This window comes from Hydra vulgaris, chromosome 14, assembly GCF_038396675.1.
Source record: "Hydra vulgaris chromosome 14, alternate assembly HydraT2T_AEP".
NCBI classification, from domain to species: Eukaryota; Metazoa; Cnidaria; class Hydrozoa; order Anthoathecata; family Hydridae; genus Hydra; species Hydra vulgaris.
In genome coordinates, this window is record NC_088933.1 from 38,444,133 (window position 1) to 38,465,830 (window position 21,698).

The following is a 21,698-nucleotide window of genomic DNA, read 5'->3' on the forward strand; positions in this document are numbered from 1 at the left end:
ATTTTAAATATATTTTATTAAAAATAAAACTACTTAGCTTAATCTTTTGATAAACACCATATTTTTGAACTTAATATAAGAAATATTATCTTTTACCTTCTGACTGAATGTTTCAATAGCACCAATTTATAGCTTATTTATTTAAAGACACAAACAAACAAATATTATTCTAATAGAATAAAAAAAGAAGCATTTTAGAACATAGAATTTCTGTCATTTTTTATAAATACACAAAAAAATGTCAAAATGTATATGACATATATATGGATTACGTAAATAATATAAGGTAAGTGACATTAAATTTTTAAAATAATCAAATGCTAAAATGTCATACACAATTGGGAAGAGCTTAAAAATAGTAATTTAAAGGTGAAAAGTATTAAAATTAAATAATTCTACAAAACGATATAGCGTTTTAAGTACAAAACTTTTGATTAATGGATTTGTTGAAGAACTATTGATTAAATTTTGAGTTTTTTTAATGTCAAGTCTTTGTCAATTTTAATTAAAACTCTTACATCTTGGTATCAAAAGAAAGATTTAAGTATATATGAAAGGATAAAAGAATAAGTGCATATAAAAGACGTGTTGGGGTGTTAGAAGGGCATCAACAACATTCTCTAGAATATTCAAAATCTGTTTCTTTTTTAAAGAAACATCAATTTTTTAATAAAAGTTTGAATTTTTCCTTTAAATTTTTAAATATATTTATGCCATCATTATTCCATCATTAAATATATTTATGCCATCATATGTCATCATTAAATATGATTAAGATACCTTGGGGTTAGGTGGGCAGAAGTTTATTTGTCATCAAGCAGCAATGGTTGCCCCAATCCCACCCAATATCATTGTCAAATCAGTTTATTTTCATATCTAAATGCATACCATTTAGTATCAGTAGAAAGAAATGTTTTAGGAATAAGAAATATGTTTGTTTTTCTGTCTCTTCTTTTACCACCTTTTCTGCCGTCCCTTAAGGCACTAGAATGCTGAAATTTTAAAATAGGTATCTTTGTCTCCACTCTAGGTCCACATACGCAAAAAAATAAAATCACTCCTTGACAAGCCTATGTTTTATAAATAGCAAATCTAAATTAAATAATCAGAAACAAAAATGAACAAAAAATTGAAAAAAAACTCTGGTGCAAAAACAGTTTTGCAACTGTTGTTGGCACTAGATGGTAGAGGTGAAGACGGCGTCAACTAAGAATCTGAAAAATTATAGTAACTTTAGTAAAATTACAAAAATCTTTTATTAACCCGTTTATAAAAAAAAAATTTAAAATAAAATAAGTGACTAACAAACTTCTACAACTGGTTTGTTCTGCAGGAGCTAAAAACTAAAAAATAGTTTTAACTCTATTGAAATTTATGATTCTAATCAACTCAATAAGACAATAAAAATTTTGCCAAGTGTTTTTGTTTCCTTTGGATTTCAAGCGGAAGCTATTAATGTGAACACCTTCTAGTGTTGTAGCATTAAACCTTATAGTAAAATGATTGTTTTTCGATATTCTGGTGATTGCAGCTCTGATATTATGACAAGTTCACAAGTGAATATTTTATTTTCATCTTTTAAAATTTTCAAGTTTGTAATCTTATCCTCTTCTATCAGAAACATATCACTCTGCTATTTGCATTGTATTTAAGTTTTATTTGTTTTAGCATTTGCTTTTCAATTATCTTTAATGTCTTTTTTAGTAGCCTTTAAAATACGAATACGCTAATTTTTGTCTTTAAAGCTTTGATGATTTTTTCTTTTCGTTTAACATTTTTGAACTCATAAAACACGCTGTTTGACTAAAGCAAGTTATAATTAGTTTTTACTAATTGTAACTTGCTCCGGTGTTATCTGGAAGAGCTAGCTAACTGAAAAGACAAATAAGCAAACCGACAGTTAAGATTTTTTTTCTTTACTCAATTTTTCTCGAGAAATATGTTTATTTTATGTCGAAGGTTCATTAGTTAATGAAGTTAAAGCATATCATAAGGAGTTGAGACTACTAAAGCATCTCAGCAGGAGATCTCAGCAGGAGATCTCAGCAGGAGATCTCAGCAGGAGATCTCAGCAGGAGATGAGACTAAAAAATATGCAAAAGTGTACACTGAATTACTTTAAACAGTTTGTAATAAACTTGCTGTTAAAGATAAAGAATTAACATTAAAAAAAGGCTCATTACAAAATTTAATTAAATGTTTTGAGTCCGCAGACCTTGAAAAGTTTATTGTCTAAGTTTGCGATCATTTTCTCTGCTATATAATATAGCTCTGCAGCTAGTTTAGTAGTTTTTTGAATTGTCAATCATGTCATCATTGTCATCATTGTTTGTGAATGTAAAAATGCCCATTCCTGTAACCTGTAGTGCTGTCTGTTGCTCGATCAATGTTTATTTATGAAGGTAATGCAAAGTAAAAATTAAATACTTTTTAGCTTCACATTAAAAAAACACTTTTTTTGGGTCCCATAACATTAAAAAAAAAACCATAACTTTGAACAAAAAAAAAAAAAAAAACTTTCATCTGAATTAAAAAAAAACTTAAATTGAAAAAGGTAATTTTAGAAATTATTCTATCATTAATTTTTTAAGACAACGAATAATAAGTATTTTATATAAACTATATTTATATAAAACACAGTATTTATTTACTGCTAGATAACAATATTTTATTGTTGAATAATTTTTAATTTTGTCTTATAATATATGTTATGTATCATATATCATAAAACATCTAGCAGTAAATTAATATTGTGTTTTGCTTTTATTACATATGTAATAACAATATAAACAATGTTATAACAAAAACATGTGCCCCTCCCCCCGGTTCAATTAGAGTTCGTTTTGCCAAAAAAATATATCCAGCTTGAGCATCCAAGAAGTGCATTTGAGCATCCATATTTTTGGATGAAATTTTACAGGTGATAAGAAACTGTTTATTAACAGTTGCAAACAGTTTTTAAAAATCAATCGACATACCTTGGCTGAAAGATTAACAACAAAGTTTTAACAACAGTAAAGTCAATAAAAATGTTAGCTACTGGAAACAAAAAACCACAAAAAAAAGTTCAACCATTCTTCTTTTTATATAATATCTAAGTTGTTATTAAATTCTAAATAATAATTGTTAAAAAAAAATCATTTTTAAAATCACCTTTTCTTTAGTTGGACTTAAAAGTAAAAAGCAATAATTATTTAAAAAATCTTCTTTAGAAATAGACTTCTTTTTCTCAATGGGACTAAAAAGGAGAAAAAAATTCTTTAGACTTGACCCATTTGAGCTTAGTTTTATTAAAATGTTCTTGAAACAATATATAGAAAAAAAGCCCCACCTTTTTAATGTTCTTGCGTTTCAATAAAATTAGAAGACGTAAAAATTTTAGAATTTCCAAGCAATAGTTTTATAAAATTAAGCTCACATAGGTCAAATCTAAAGAAATTTTTTTTTCCTAATTGGTCCAATTGAAGATAAGGTGTATTTTTTTAAAAATGATTTTTTTAATAATTATTATTCCTAAATAAGTTTAACTTTTCTAATTTCTTAGGCTTAAACTTATTGTTTTTTCCACTCCACTAGTTTCCACTTCACTAGTTTTATAATCAAATTAAATAACGATTTTTTTGTATAATGTAATTTTCTTAAACACCTAGAAGTTCTCTTAGCCAAGTTTTGTTTTAAAATGATGTGTTTAATTGCAAAGTATTATGATGCAACAAAGTGAAGCGCATTTTCTTCAATAATCTTAAATTTAAAAACATAACTTGTTAACATTTTCTTCAATAATCTTAAATTTAAAAACATAACTTGTTAACATTTTCTTCAATAATCTTAAATTTAAAAACATAACTTGTTAACATTTTCTTCAATAATCTTAAATTTAAAAACATAACTTGTTAACATTTTCTTCAATAATCTTAAATTTAAAAACATAACTTGTTAACATTTTCTTCAATAATCTTAAATTTAAAAACATAACTTGTTAACATTTTCTTCAATAATCTTAAATTTACAAAGCATAACTTGTTAACATTTTCTTCAATAATCTTAAATTTAAAAACATAACTTGTTAACAGAAAAAAAGTTAATAAATTATGTCTAGTGACCCAAGTGATCTAGCAGCTGATGGATAGTATTTATACAAAATGTTATACGTATGAAAAAATAATTCAGGTCTCAAAGATAAGTGGAAGGTGCATAAATAAGCCTCTGAATTTGAAAACATTTTGTAAAAAACTCAACGCGTTAGCATAGCACGAACGCAAAACAGACTTAAAAAAACAAGGCACAGATTTTGACTAAAAAAAACGTTTCCATAAAAGCCGAAATTACGCTAATATTATAAATATGTATTTATTAACCATCAAGTATTATTTTAGTATGAGTATGCAGTTAATACAGAGGAATGTATTTTTTTTCCTTTTCTTCTGCTCTTTACACCTTACACTTTATTCAGGAATTTTTTTTTTCTGTTCTTTTTTACAATTTTTATATAAATATATAGAAATTATAATAGTAAATAAAATGGTATAGTACTAAAATAGTAAGGGTCCTAATGTTGATCCCTGGAATAATACGTGGGGTCTGGGGTAATGTCTGGGGTACTCCATATGTTGTATCATTCTATGCAAATTTGAATCAACGCAGAAAAATTACTCGCGATTGCTTAACCAGTTTGTAATCCATTTTAGAACATTACCAGTTATTGCATAATTTGTCAATCAGAGTTTCATGATTTATGGTATCAAATGCTAAAACTCCCTTCCTAAGAATTTTATGATCTATGGTATCAATTGCTACAAACTCTAATTAAAATGTAAAACGATTTGACTATACTTCTTGAAAACTGAATAACTGCATGTTCCATAGAATTATCGTTTTTTTTATGAAACCATATTGGTTGTTATATAAGGTTATTATTCAATAAGCGGTTATATATTCCACTATAAAAAATATTTCTAAAACTTTTGGGAAAACGGAAAGAATAGATATAGGATGGTAATTGCTAATTTTAATTTTCCTCCTATAAATATTGGTATAACCTTCGCTACTTTTAATTTATTGGGAAAAATTCCTTGTCTGATGACATGAAAAAATCCTAAAAACAAGATTTTTTTAAGAAATCATAAGAATTAATAACAATGTTTTTATTGATATCATCTTCGCAAACGGCTTTGTTAATTTGGAGCATTTTAAAAGCACATTCAAATTCATCAAAAGTTAGCTCAAAGGAGTTAAGATGTGATGTTAGAGGAAAAGAAAGATATTTTAAAAAAATCATCAGTTAGTTAAATTTTTTTAACTAAATTTGGTTAAACTAAGGTTTAAGGTTAAGGCCAACAGATACAAAATTTAGCTCAGCAGCTATTTTTTCTTGATTAACCAAGAACTCTTTGTTTATTTTAATAGTTTTGGTGGTTTGGTGGTTTAATAGTGCGTTTAAAACCTAGTTTATAATTTTCTAGGGAATTAGTATTTATATGTTATTATTAGTATTATAGTATTTATATTTAAGATTTTTTCTTTGCCGCTAAAAGGCTTTAGCATAATTTTTATAAACAGTTTAACTTTCCACTGATTTTATTTTTAAATATTTTATTTATAATTTTTGTTTAATTTTTGAAGATTTTCTTAGTTCCTTGGTAATCTATGATGATTTATTGTTTTTTGGTTTAAGGGAAATTTGATTCGTTTATCTCGAAGAATGTTTAAAAAAAAAAGTGTTTTAGACTAAGTTTATATCATCTAGAATATTAATATGTTCCCAATGTAGTAAAGATAATCGAGAGGAAAATCGGAAAATGATCTAAGATATCGTTTTTAATTATGCCTTTTTGAATAGTTTTATTAAATAAATCATTGGTTATTATATTATCTAAAGAGATGCTGTTGATTAAGTGATTCTAGTTGGTTTATTAATTAGAGTAATGGAGCCAATTTCAAATAAAGCATTATAAAACATTTTAATTTTATTTCTAACGTGATATTCAAAGCAATTGAGATCAAAGTCTTCTAATATATAATTTTTTTTTGATTGGATTTTTTATTATACTGAAATAGAAATGTACTAAAATTTTATATTTTTATAATTTAAATTTTACAAAAGTTATAAGTTAAACAAATAATTTTATTAAACTTAAAAAAAAAGGTAGTTTAATCAACAAATTATACTAAAATTTCTAGGGACATATACACTAAAAATGTCACGAATAAACGGTGACTATTTAGTATTCGGCATATCCGGCTACTTTTTTTGACTATTCTGTATTCGGCCCCATATCGCAAACTATTCGGACGAATACCGTATACCAGAATGTAACGGAAAAAAAAACGCATAAAAACTCATTACATGTAACTACTTCTTTTAGTTTTTTGCATGTTTGATCTAAGGTGGTAGGTTATGATATAAACATTATCATCGTTTGATAATAGCAAATGATCGCGAATTCGTCATGAAATATACATACTTTCAAAAAAACCATTTACTTTGCACAATGCCACCGGCAAATAATAATTTTTTCTAGCAAGTTCTGTTAGAATAATGTTTTGCACTTGCTGACCACAACTTGTATGGGTTTGTTGTCCAATTTAAGCAAACGATTTCATGTAAAAAAGAAATATAATTTACGATCGCGCTTTTCTTTTCCACGTCTTCATATGTGAGTATATATTTTTTGTTGAGATTGGTTTGATCATTCTTATTTACATTACTTTTTCTTACGAAGTGGAGATGAATCATCACCGGTGCTACTATGCACCGGTAATGATTCATCAGTGCCAAGCAGAATCAACCCTTCACTTAATTAATCTTTCTCAGAGCTTTTAATCTTTCTTAGGGTTTTTCGGTTCCGGGTACCCGGACTCGGACTCGGCGAGTCGGTGGGTAAATACCCGGATCCGATACCCGGTTTAAGGCTCGGCGAGTCTCATGGTTTGAATGTTTTGTCTTGTTTCGTAGGCAGCGGTGCGTGGTCGAGCTGAATCTCTACCTTTTCTAGAAAAATATAGTAGTAGGGTTTGTAAATCTAACTTAAAGTTGAACTTGGCCAAAGCTTTTTTGATGTTTTGAGAATATTCAAGTTTATGTATGTTTCCATGTATGTCCGAATACACACTAAAAGAATTAACGTCATAACTTAAATTTTTTCTAATCGAATGTTTTTATATATAAGCGAATGCTTTATATAGAACAACATTTAAACACATATAATATTAATTTTAAAAAACATATAGCTGGTTCAACCGGCGACGGTGCAAGTGTAATGATAAAATTTGGACGAGAATCTCCTAGTCTCTATAATTTGTGTTTGAGTCACACTATACACTTAGCTGTTTGTGATGTACTATATAAAAAGAAAAATATTTTAGCCTTGCAAAAGAAAAATTACGTTGATGGAGATAGAAATAAACACGATCAAGATGATATTAATGATGATCAAAATGAAAATTATTATTCTGACGAGAGCGACGATGACGTCGAAGAGTATGGACAAATTGAATTAACAAATTTAGGCAATGTAGAAGAAAATATAAAAAGTGTTCGTATAATTGTTAAATTTTTTAAAAGTTCTTCTGTGAGAAATAATATTTTGCAAGAAAAGATCAAAATAGTTTTAGAAAATGAACTTCAGCTAGTGTTAGATGTAAGAACTCGTTGGAACTCAATTATCAAAATGATATCTAGTTTTTTAAAATTATTTTATATCATTAAAGAAGCTCTGCAAGATATTGGAAGTAAACGTTTAATAGAAAATATTAATATTGAATTACTAAATGGTTTGGAAAATACTCTAAAGCCAATTAATTTAACTGTTGAAGCTCTTAGCAGAGACGATGCTAATCTTGCAACAGCCCGATTAGAGAGCTATAAATGAAGATGAAAACTCGAATAAATAGACGTAAAAACCAAGAAGTAGAAGAGCAATTAGATTCTCTTGTAAATCGTACTATGTCTTCAAAGAAAATACAATTATTTACAACAGATTTACTGAAGAGATTATTTGGTGAGGATGAAGAACAGCAAAACACGCATGAACAGGGGCATTCAGCTGAAAATAACAAAAATACTACAGGAAACACACTACCATTAACACTGGAGGAAGAACTACATAAAATATTTAAAGTGCAAAATGTCCAATTTTGCCAAGTTGCGGAAATAAATTAGCTGATATTAAAAAAGAACTTTTATTATTTTCAAAAACTAAAAAAAGAACTGTATATTTAGAAAAATTGTATCAAACGTTAATAACGATAAAACGATAAAACATTTTCTGTAGCATCCAACTTCTGTACAAGAATTTGTTCAAGTTTATTTGGTAGTTTAAGATTATAATAAAAGTATAGAATAATATATTTACGTTAGACGTTGAACAGTCTAAAAGTTGTTTTATTTACCTTAACGTATACCAAATCCATTTTTAAAAATCGGCGTGAGAACAAAAAATCCTTTTATGCTGTTGTTAAATTGCAAGTTAAAAAGACGTATTGGATCCGGACCCGAACCCGGACCCGATAAATATTCTTAGACTCGACTCGGACTCGTCGGGTCTAAAAATGCCAGGTTTTCCCAAACCCTAATCTTTCTTGGTGTTTTGCTCGTTGAGTTTTAAATAATCCCTTGAAATTTATTTTTTTAAATGCGCATCATTAAAGTTAATCAATAAATTAAAACCATCAAAGTCCAGGTTGTAGTGACTCATTTAGTAATCATGTAGTAATCATCAAGTTGTAGTAATTATTTTTAATAAGTTTAGAGTTTGTGCTATATCTATCATTAGCAACTTCTCTAAGTACTTCAGAAGTACAAGATTTTTTTTATTTTTTTTGTTTTGTTTTGTTTTGTTCTTTACTACAATGTTTGAGATACAAATATGCAAAAGAAAAATACAAGTGAAGATATCATAAAAATAAATAAAGAAGGCGGATACTCAAAGAAGACCATTAAGTCTAGTCGCAGAGAACCGCTGATGAAAAACTTGAAACTTAAAATTAATACAAAATATAAAAATCGTTAATCAAATAAATGAAATCGTTAAGATTATAAAATCCTTTTACAACTAGAAAATATAAATAAACAAAAAATATACAAGTATTTGATTTAATAAAATAAAAAGAAAGCGGACACTCGCTGAACACCATCAAGTCTTTATCGAGAACCGCTCGTAATTCAAAAATCTCATAAAAATCAAATGCAAACATAAATGGTCAAGTGAATAAAGCACAAGAAAAATTTAATTGCATTCATATACATATTCAGTTACATCACTGCATAAAAAATAAAAAAGTAAATTATTCAATACTTAAAAATACAAAAATATATCATCAATAGACAAAAATGATTTCCTTAAGGTTGGATATATAGCTGAGCTGGTTATTCTGTAACTTTTTTGAATGGTTTGAAGAGCATAATACTTTAACATAATAGTAAAAACAATTAGATGTACCTGTCAACAAATAATTCGTGACAAATGAAACATAAACGCACGCTGCATAGTTAAGGTATTCACTTAAATGAACCAGGTCGGAACATTCGAAAATAACTACGTGTCACAGAACAGTCGGTGCTTCGGCCGAGTGCCTAGACAAATATTCGGTATTCAGCAAAATCACTCTTCGTGATATCTCTAATATACACTATATTTATCACAAGTTTTTAAAAATCTTATCACAGAACAAAAAAATCAATGTATGTTAGCTGCGCAAATAATTTCAAGTTACGCCAAAGTTATGGTATCTCCTACCTAACGCAACTTTTCTTGCTTAAATCTAGCTGAGCAATATCTTAAGATGTTTTGTGAGTACCATATTTAAGGAATTGAACTTACGAAAAATAATTTGCAAGCTTTGTACTACTTTGTATCTCAGCAAGTTTTGTAACTTACGTTAAACTGACGCCAAACTTACGGCTTAGGAAGTTTTGTGAACCCCCACCCTGATCATTTATAAACACTAAGTACAGTTGTATTTTTTACTTAAAAAGTGTTATATTATTTTTATTTTAGATAGAAATCACGATGGGAAGGTGTCAATATAACAATAGTAAGTAAACTCTAAAGTTATTTTTTTAAACCGTTTTAATCTCTCTCACTATATATATATATATATATATATATATATATATATATATATATATATATATATATATATATATATATATATATATATATATATATATATATATATATATATATATATATATATAATTTTAGTTTTTTATTAGTTTTTTATTTATTATTTTATTATTATTTTTTATAAATTTAAATGTAAAAAAATAGAAAGCTTTTTATTAGCTTGGGAAATAATAGTTTTAACTCTAAAGAGTATAATGATACTTTTTGATATTATTATATTTGTATTTACGAAGAAATTTAATTGTTTAAGTTCTTTTGATGCTATTGTTTTCAAATTTTAGTAATGGTAGCATGCTTGGTATGTAATTTTTCTGATGGTTGGAATGAGACAAGATGTGTTTTTTCTGTTTTTAAAGAAAAGTTAATCACTTTGAACGAGATATTTAGGTTCTATATTTCTCCTTTTCTTTTGTAGTTATGGATAGGTTTACAGAAGTTTCGCTATGGATAGGTTTATAGAAGTTTCTATCAAAAAATGCTTTTCGTCGATAGAATCACTTACGCTATTAACTATATCTAAAACTGTGTGTGATTAAAAACAGAATCGTTTGCATTAGATAAACTTAATATAAGTTGTTTGGACAATTGTTTTTTTAATCCAGTTTGAGCCCATATTAACAAAAAGCCTGTTAAACATTTTTAAGAATGTATTATTGTTGTCACACTGTTTATTTACGACAATTTTAGCAAGAAAACTATTTGATTTGCTGTTTTTGGTACCAAATATTTCTTTCATAATATCCTAACGTTTTTTAATAAACCGTTAAAGTTTTTATTCCATTTGAGTAATAATTTTTTTTTGAACTTTTGTTGAAATTTATTTTAAATTATCCAAGAACAATTTAAATATTTTTCTTATATTAATTTTACTTCTAATGGAAAGTGCGTGATATAGTTTTTTAAGAAAATTTTTTGAATTAAGTGATCGCGAAATGAAAAATCCGGAAAAATATCTGGTCTTCAAAATTTTAGTTTATGCAAAACCGTGTACTTTGTTTTCAATCGAATTTTTCAAGGCGAATCAACTTAAATTTGTTAGCGAAAAAGTTATAAAGTATAAAATAACAAACTTACGACTACAAAAGTAATAACACTCTAGTAACTTCATTATAAAAGTAATAACACTATATAAGTGTAATACTTTTACAACGCACTTATAACTTTTATAATTCATTCTTAGTTCAAACAACATAAGTAATCCCAAATTTTAATTGAAGTAGAAAAGCACCTAGAAAAATAGAGTAAATATTTAAATAATATTTATAACGCATTAAAGAACTTAAACAACTTCATAAAAACGCACTTTATAAAAAGTTTAGCATTATGAAAAAAGCTTCTAATGGTCTGTAAAAGCGCGCGGTAATTTTAAAATCAACCAAAAAAAACTTTTTATTTCAAGGCTAATAAAATAAAAAGAAAGCGGACACTCGCTGAACACCATCAAGTCTTTATCGAGAACCGCTCGTAAATTCAAAAATCTCATAAAAATCAAATGCAAACATAAATGGTCAGGTGAATAAAGCACAAGAAAAATTTAATTGCATTCATATACATATTCAGTTACATCACTGCATAAAAAATAAAAAAGTAAAATATTCAATGTTTAAAAATACAAAAATATATCATCAATAGACAAATTGATTTCCTTGGAGTTGGATATATAGCTGAGCTGGTTATTCTGTAACTTTTTTGAATGGTTTGAAGAGCATAATACTTTAACATAATAGTAAAAACAATTAGATGTTCTCCAAATTTTAAAGAACAGATATTTTTCCAGATTTTGTAAATCGCGATCGCTTATTCAACCATTGCAAGGGTAGAAATCATTAATTTTTTTTTTTTAATTTTTTTTTTTGACTATCCAAAATGTTTTGTTCATGTTTAAAACTTGTGATACTAGTTATGTATATAGTTATTTGGAGAGAGCCTAAAAAAATCATACAGATGGCTGCTATTTCTGCTTGACCCCACCCATTAAAGCAGGTTTGTCAATGAAAAAAGTAGGAACAGTTAAATATCCGAATCTTCCATCTGCCATTCGACCTATTCCACATTCAGATAATTTACCAGTTCCTACTCCACCGCAAAGTTGTGAGTTAGAAACAGAAAATGAAGTAGAAATAGAAGAAAACAAGCCTTCCACATCAAATGTGTAATGAAACAGCAAAATAAATGTAAAATAAAAAATGTAAAAATTTTAATTTAATTATATTTTTGAGTAAACTGATTTACTTTTTTTTTTATTTCAGCTTCGATAATTGAACGGACTTCGAACGAAATAAAATGTCCGGTGCAAACTTTGATAAAAATTGAGAGTGCTACATTCAGTCCGATTCTTTCAAACTGTCCATACTGTCAAAATAAGAATTTTAAAAATTGTTCACAAAATATTACTGAAATGGTTCAAAACGTATGTGACGGAAAAGCTAACTGTGTTGTTCAATCCACTACAGATCTATATGGTGATCCATGTACTGGCTTCACAAAATACGCCAATATTTTCTACCTATGTAAACCAGAGGGTCGGTGTATTATTACTTATTAAATCTTTATGTATGTATGTATGTATGTATGCATGCATGTATGTATGCATGTATGTATATATGTATGTATGCAGAGCCGTAACAACAATTTTGATATTAGAGGGGCCTGAAGTTTTTTGATAAAAAAAGGGGGAGGGGTAGAATTATGATCAAGAAAAAATTTGAAAGTAATAACATATAATAACTAAAATCTTTTTAAATTAATTTTTTGGGTACACTTATTGCAGAGTTCAGAGAAGTAATTTAAAAAGTTTAATGTCGATCTAAAACCATATATTTTTAAATATCTATATATATCTATATATATATATATATATATAAATATATATATATATATATATATATATATATATATATATATATATATATATATATATATATATATATATATATATATATATATATATATATATATATTAAAAAATATAAATAATAAAATATAAATCCCAGCCGGCACATCTAGTTTTAATCTCGGAACTAAAACCCGTTTAGACACGTGTTTGTTACGATCCAGGCGTAAACCAAAAACACGTGGATTTCACGAGTAGTTTTACTGGAGTTTGACACGTGTTTTTTGTGGTTTTAAATACGTGTTGCAAGAAGTTTTAAACACGTGTTTTATGAGGTTTTAAATACGTATCTAATTTAATTACTTTATTAGGTTATATATATCTTCAAACACGTATAAATTAAATTTTAATATAGAAATTAATTCTTAAACTGGTACAACGTAGTCCTAGCTAAAAATACGTAGATTTCTCGTAAGATTAAAGCCCGCTGCGAGTTTATACTAAGGTCATGCAAACTAGTTTTTATTAACTATTTATCAATGATTTATGATATTTTATCAATCAATTTAGATAAACTTTTTAAGCTTTGATTGACTTTGACTAAAACATGTTAATTTCATTATATTTTACTTACTACATTATATTTATAAAGAAATACTAAATTTCATTACAATTTCTAAATTTCTTCCTTCAAATAACAAAATATATATGCCACCTAAACAACTGCAATTAAAAGACAACGTATATATTGTTCAGCCTCTTGGCAGCATGAGCTCAAAAAAATTAAAGGTACGTCTTAATGACAAATGGTCAGTATAAATCTTGTTTGGCACATGGTTACTATACGATACGTTGACTTTTGATTACTCTTCCTCCGTCATGATCGAATATAAACAGCATAGCAATGCGCTTTTGTACCCTTGCTAACAGTTCCCATTGCATTTTTAACTACATTGTCTTCAAGTTGGATCTCAAATTTGACTAACTCGTCCATTGAGGTAACCTGTTCAAATGTAACATTGGAATCTTTATCTAGAAGCTGTTGTAATAGACTTACAGACATATCCACAGTTTTCTTAATCCTATTTACTTAACTATTTTGCGCTGCATAATCCATTGGAATTGTTTCGTTTGTATGATTTTTTGGTCGACCTCCTTTATTGTTATATGATTTTGATGAATCGCCTTTATTTAGTTGAGAAAAGACAAAATTTATAATAGCAAAAATAAGAACATTATATTATATCATTTTGTATAGTACAGTCTAAAAAATAAATTTGTTTAACTAGTTGAAAGTACTGGAGTAATGATTTTTAATGGTTAAATTTATTCTTTACTTCTCTATCATTTCCATCACTATCCATTCACTCCTCCTGTAAAATTGTGTTTTTTTATAGTCCTCACTCTAAATTGGAGACTTTATTTTGTAAATAAACCTCACCATTAAAAAAACATAAATCACTAAGTAAAATATTGAAATCAAAGATAAAAAAAATAATCATTTTTTACTGAATCAGAAAGTAGAGATTCATTGGAATTGCTTTCATCAGCATTTAAACCATCTTTTCTGATTGGATGTTTATTTTAAAATGTTGATATCTTTAATGGTTGAATTAAATCCATATTCATTGTTACTTTGCTTGTTGAATTTCATATACCCTGGTTTAAAATACATACATTTATATAATTTACATAACAAATAAATAAAAAATAAATCTTATATAGATAGCAAAAATAAAATGTAAAAAAACAAAAAAAAAACTTGCATAAATCTAAAAAAGTTGGGATTGTGTATATAAATCAACAATTGAAATTTTTTTGTAATCCTAATGCACACATTTCACTCGTGCTGAAAGTACCTGAATAGATCTACTTTGTTACTATTCCCTAACATTTGTTAAGAAAAACATTGTCATCATTATCGAAATTCCGAAGTTTTCTATCAAAAATTTTATTGTCAGTATCATGATTATGTGATGCAGGTTCAGCTCCTACAACATAAAATTCACAAGAAGGGAATTCACCATAAATATCAAGGAACTATTTTTATTTTAAAACTTTTTTTATTAAAAACTAAAAAATATTACCCTTTCCCAGAAATCGCTTCTAGTCTCAACAGCAACTAAATCTTCTCTCATTGGCTTCTTTGCAATTGTAGAAAAATGACTAAAATCCATTCCAATGTATTTTTGCTTATTAAAAGAAACATATTCTGGTTTAAATACAATAAATAAGTATGAGTACATATATATATATATATATATATATATATATATATATATATATATATATATATATATATATATATATATATATATATATATATATATATATATACACCTTATTATTTTGATTATTTATATTGTTTTAGAAAATTATATAATTATATATATTTTTGTAAATTTTATATATATATATGTATATATATATGTATATGTATATATATATGTATATATATGTATATGTATATATATATGTATATATATATGTATATGTATATGTATATGTATATGTATATGTATATATATATATATATATATATATATATATATATATATATATATATATAAATAAAATTTACAAAAATATATATAATTATATAATTATATATATTTTTGTAAATTTTATTTATATATATATATATATATATATATATATAAATATATATATATATATAAATATATATATATATATAAATATATATATATATATATATATATATATATATATATATATATATATATATATATATATATATATAAATAACGCTGATGCTTACCTGAATATGTTTTAACTACTTTGTTACTATACCCTTACCTTTATTAAAGATAATATTATCTTCTTCATCTAGTTTCCTAATTTTTCTTTTGGATATTGTATTGTCAGGATCATGATTATAAAATGCAGGTTCAACTCCTACAAGATAAAATTCACAAGAACAGAATTCAACGTAAATAATAATGTATTATTTTTTAACTCTTTAAAATAAAAAAAATATAAAATACTAACTTTTTCCTGAAAAGGCTACTAGAGCCTCAAGACAACTATTTTCATCAGCAGTCCCAGCTGCAATCAAATCTTCACTCATTGGCTTTTTTTAAATTGTAGAATAATTTACAAGTTGTTTAGAATTCGTTCCAATATATGTTTGATTATTAAAATCCACATAGCCTGGTTTAAAACACAACAAATATGAATAAGCAAATATATATCTATAAACACAGACATACACATCTAAAAATCATAACGAACACATCTCACCTGTACAAATGTACATGTCACAAACCTGCTTTGTTAAGAAACCCTTACCTTTGTCTACAAATAAGGTATCATTTCTGCCATCAGATAAACTATGCAAGACATCTTCCTGCTGACTTTGGCTTATGACATAATTTTTATATTGTTGACTCATTTTTGTATCTTCTAAAACAATTAAACATTTAAACTAATTTAACATTTACATAATTTTTAAATACGAACAATTGATTGACAAATAAGTAAAATTCTTTACAGAAATTATTTTGCAACAAAATATTACTTAATTTTTTTGCTGTCAATGTTGGTAGAGAAAGATCATTTGATGAAGCATAGACAGGATATTGGTGCAGCCTCGCTTCCTCTAATAAAAACATTAATTCTTATCTAACTATTTATATAAACAGGGTGTTAGCCAGGAACAAATTTTATACAGTGTTATCATATTATTGTGAGTTTATATTGTTATTGTTGTAAGAAATATTGGGAATTTACATTGGTCATAGTATTTTAGGAATTTTAAAATAATTTTGAATTCCGCGGTGTCATTAAGCTGGCTTACACCCTGATAAAATGTAGGAACTAAATGATCTTAAATCATAATAGAAATTTTGTACTTTGAAGAAAGTCTTGTTTGCCATGATAAACTTGACCTGATTCGCCATCCTCCTCGTGCTTTGTCATGTCAGATGAATCATCTTTTGAATAAAATAATAATTTAACCTTAAGAGTTAGCTTAGCTTTTAGGCATTGAATAAATATATTAAATCACTTAAACAAATTGAGCAGTAAATAATTTTATATAGACATATTATAGAATTATTTTAGAGAAAAATCTGCAAGCCCAAATGTTTAGAGCCACGGCTACAAAAGTTCAGAAAGAAAATACAAATAAGTTAACTCACATATGAAATTCATGTCACGACTTGGTTTTTTCTCTCTTATAAGTTTGCAATATCTATTTATATTAGACATTCTAAAGCAAATTAAAAAAAAATTACACATAACTTTTATTGTACAATGAAAATAATGAATTACAAAATAACTTGCTTAGAATAAATATTTTTGTATGTTAACTAATATAATAAAACGAGTGAATTAATATTTTACAAAATACAAATATTATTATGCGATATTTTGGATAAAGATTTATCACACAAAAATCTAGTCTACAGCAGATTTAACTGGCACAAAAATGATTCCATTTTGAAGATATTTCATAGCGTACAACTTCTGTGCAACATCGCATCTTTTCATTTTCACAATTTTTCTTTTTTGTTTATCAATGTCGGAACAATAAAGAATACCAAGTTCCCTACTATTAATTGGCTAATCAAAAAATAATTTGAGTTTTAGTGGATGAACTATTTTGCAAATTAAATGTTGGTCTTCACCATTTCCATTAAAAGTAACTTCTTTTCTGATTAAAAGTAATCTCTTTTCTGTGATGATATCTTAATTTTGTTAGGTTTGTTGTTACATTTAATGACATTTGCAATTGTGTGTTCTTCAATTCTTCTCACTGCTGAAACAACAGGATTATTTTTGGCTCCATGCACTAACTGCTTTAAATGTTGTAAATAATTTTCAAATGGAAAGCAAGTAATATTTGCTAAAGAACAAGAGAAGTATTCCACATTATTTACAATATGAATCAAGTTGTGTACATTATAAGTCACAAATGTAGGACCACAAAGAACTTTGCTGTTTGAAACAAAAGTTTTAAGAAGTTCATGGGCAAAAAGAAGCAAACTATTTCTTCAAGTAGAATTTTCAATATGCAAAATTTTGATTGCAATTGTAAATGCCAAAAATAGATCATAAAGATTCTTTGGATTTTCATTTCTTAAAACCACCATACCAGTATACAATAGAAATTGTCTAAATTCGGTAGCTTTCCATCTGTCCAGTTGTAACAAACTGCGAGGGCACCTTGCAAACTGTGATGGTGTACACTCGGATTTTTGAAACAGATTCTATGTTTTGAAAACTAAGCTGGACACTTGGGGCCAGGTTTAAAAAACATAAGAATCGTTTATAAACACCTAAAAAAATAAGGTGCATAGCATCTAATGGAAAATCTTTAATGATGTTGATTCCAATTAATTTAAGAAGAGGACTATTAGACAATTTATGACATGGATAACATCCTTGACGAAATTCAATATCAGTTCTCAATTTTCCACCATTATTTAAATAAACTATTCTATGATTTTCTGATGTTGCCTCTGAAACTATTCTATGATTTTCTGAAAGATGTACTACATCTTTCACAACCAAGCTTTGCAGTGTGTCCAACTACACATTTAATAAATGCTCGTGCAGGTGCATGACAAATAAATGAACGAACTCGAAATGGCAATTTAATGCCATTTATAGAAATTCCATGCAGGTGCATGTAATTAGCTTCATTAACAAAGTCACCTAAAAACTGATCAATATGAGAAGGTTTATTACCACTGTACAAGGCAACCACAAATGGCTGGTCAACTATACGAATAACTCTACATAAAATCGGCCAAAATTGAAAACTTGATGATTTATGTACAAGTAATCCATCAATATTTAAATCAACTTCAACAGATCTGATTTTCTTTTTGCTTCTTTGAAAAATTGATAAAATACCTTTCCTTAATCCTAGGTAAACATATTTTCCAGCACATTTATCAACAACATCAACATGACGAGGTGTATGTAGTAAAGTGCGAGAGTCTTTTGGAATATCTTCTCTTGGAAAACGACCACAAATTCTTATCAAGTTTAGCAACTCATTAAAGTACTCTCTTTGAAGTTTACATTTTACTGCCCATTTGGTGAGATCTGTACATACACAAACACATACATATATATATATATATATACATATATATATATATATATATATATATATATATATATATATATATATATATATATATATATATATATATATATATATGTATGTGTTTGTTTATATATATATAAAACAAACACACACACACACACACACACACACACACACACACACACACACATATATATATATATATATATATATATATATGTATGTATGTATATACATATGTATATACACAAACACATACACATGTACATACACAAACACATACATATATATATATATATATATATATATATATATATATATATATATATATATATATATATATATATATATATATATATATATATATATATGTAAACACATACACATGTATATATACAAACACACACACACATATATATATATATATAATATATATATATATATATATATATATATATATATATATATATATATATATATATATATATATATAAATATATGTATGTATAATATATATAATTAATTAGTAAAAAACACTTATCTAACTTTTATTTTTATTACTTTTAGATAAAAGTTAGATAAGTGTTTTATACTAATTAATTATTGCTCTGTTCTTTAAGAACACTCTATTTGTAAAATACACTTACATAATTTACATATATATATATATATATATATATATATATATATATATATATATATATATATATTATATATATATATATATATATATATATATATATTTTTGAAAGATGACATCTTGTATGAGAGTATATTATATATTATTTTAAAACATCAAGAAATACAGTTTCTCTCAATACAAATAATATTATTTTATAAGAAATTTTCGCTGGGTTATAGATACCAGCATCATCAGCTTGTAAAAATTTTTACAAGCTGATGATGCTGGTATCTATAACCCAGCGAAAATTTCTTATAAAATAATATTATTTGTATTGAGAGAAACTGTATTTCTTGATGTTTTAAAATAATATATATATATATATATATATATATATATATATATATATATATATATATATATATATATATATATATATATATATTTATATATATTCCTGATGATCCAGCAATGGTGAAACTTCAAGTTGAAGATAAAAGTTAGATAAGTGTTTTTTACTAATTTATTATTGCTCTGTTCTTTAAGAACATTGAGCACTCTATTTGTAAAATACACTAACATAATTTACATATTATATATATATATATATATATATATATATATATATATATATATATATATATATATATATATATATATATATATATATATATATATATATATATATATATATATATATATATATATATATATATATATGTAAATTATGTTAGTGTATTTTACAAATAGAGTGCTCAATGTTCTTAAAGAACAGAGCAATAATAAATTAGTAAAAAACACTTATCTAACTTTTATCTTCAACTTGAAGTTTCACCATTGCTGGATCATCAGGAAGAGTTCTCTTCCTGATGAAGAGAACTTTTCCTGATGATCCAGCAATGGTGAAACTTCAAGTCGAAGATAAAAGTTAGATAAGTGTTTTTTACTAATTTATATATATATATATATATATATATATATATATATATATATATATATATATATATATATATATATATACAAAATAAAATATTTGCCTCTAACCAATGACGTAAATAAATAAGTAGATGTCTAACTTCGGGATTTTTATATAATAAAAGTGAAGCCGATTTATTTGTTTACTATTTTAATCAGCCATTATTATATCGGGCAGAAAACTGTAAATATCATATAATGTAGGGAGTGAATCCGTGGCATTATTTTTTTTGCCTTGCTAAAGTATTCATTTAATTCAATTATTTTTATCAAAAAATGGTAAATTCTTGTGCTGCATATGGATGTTCTAATAGATATATAAAAGGCGGCACGAACTCCTTTCATAAATTTCCTCTTCAAAATTCTGAATTATGTAAAAGATGGATTGTTGCTTTGAAACGTGAAAATTTTCTTCCATCCAAACACTCCTGTATCTGCAGCGACCATTTTTTAGAATCAGACCTCAATTATTGTATCCCAGACAAAAAAAATCCAAGTCTTGATCATCATCAAAAGCCTATTTTAAAATGTAATGCTGTGCCATCAGTTTTTATATTTTCTACAAATATTCAAAAGACAAAAAGGAAACTCCCATCAATACGAACATCACTGATGTCATCAGTAAATTCATTATCTAAATTTGATCCTTTATCGAAAAAAACAAAGTTTGATGTTTACCCTGCAATAGACAAACCCAGCAAAGAAATTAATTTAACACATAATGATCAGCCAGAAAACACTATTGAAAAAAATGACCACACCAGTCAATCTCCAACACAATCTATAAGATCTTTATCACCAGCAAAAGAAAAATTAAAAAAAAAAGTGAAGGCTTTACAACAAAAATTAAGAAGAAAAGAAAAGAAAATCTGTTCTTTACAAGACATGGTTTCCCTTTTAAAATCTGAAAATTATTTGATCACTGATGCTCCCACTGTTTTAAGCGAAAATTTTTCTGGACTCTCATATGAAATTATTAAGAACCAATTTTTCAATCAAAATGTTAAACCAAAAGGTCACAGATACAACGATGAAGTGAAAAAATTCGCTTTAACTCTTCAT

The 21,698-nt window shown here is 26.0% G+C and overlaps 2 protein-coding genes across 4 annotated transcripts in view; one reads left to right on the plus strand and one right to left on the minus strand.

Annotated features, from left to right (window-relative positions):
- LOC105850306 (uncharacterized) overlaps positions 1-21,698 on the plus strand; it is a 110,571-nt gene that overhangs the window by 20,394 nt on the left and 68,479 nt on the right. For all 3 annotated transcript variants that reach the window (XM_065817391.1, XM_065817390.1, XM_065817392.1), the window contains 2 exons: positions 9,999-10,035; positions 12,377-12,649. In XM_065817391.1, the coding sequence (XP_065673463.1) occupies positions 9,999-10,035; positions 12,377-12,649 (310 nt within the window). The remainder of the gene's footprint in view (positions 1-9,998; positions 10,036-12,376; positions 12,650-21,698) is intronic.
- LOC136090649 (uncharacterized) lies at positions 13,575-19,031 on the minus strand. The gene is made up of 10 exons (XM_065817476.1): positions 17,121-19,031; positions 16,833-16,913; positions 16,499-16,579; positions 16,270-16,383; positions 15,970-16,131; positions 15,778-15,876; positions 15,048-15,152; positions 14,820-14,951; positions 14,470-14,619; positions 13,575-14,145 (listed from the first exon to the last, which is right to left on the minus strand). Exons 1-5 carry the CDS (start codon positions 17,218-17,220, stop codon positions 16,058-16,060), a joined length of 450 nt encoding a protein of 149 aa, XP_065673548.1. The 5' UTR covers positions 17,221-19,031; the 3' UTR covers positions 13,575-14,145; positions 14,470-14,619; positions 14,820-14,951; positions 15,048-15,152; positions 15,778-15,876; positions 15,970-16,057.

Bases quoted from the DNA above. Each gene is read 5' to 3' on its own strand.
- LOC136090649 (XM_065817476.1), bottom strand. From the start codon at position 17,220: ATGTGTAATTTTTTTTTAATTTGCTTTAGAATGTCTAATATAAATAGA. The intron at 16,914-17,120 runs GTGAGTTAACTT...TTTATTCAAAAG, and splicing joins TCGTGACATGAATTTCATAT to ATGATTCATCTGACATGACA. The intron at 16,132-16,269 runs GTAAGGGTTTCT...GTTTTAAACCAG, and splicing joins TACCTTATTTGTAGACAAAG to GCTATGTGGATTTTAATAAT.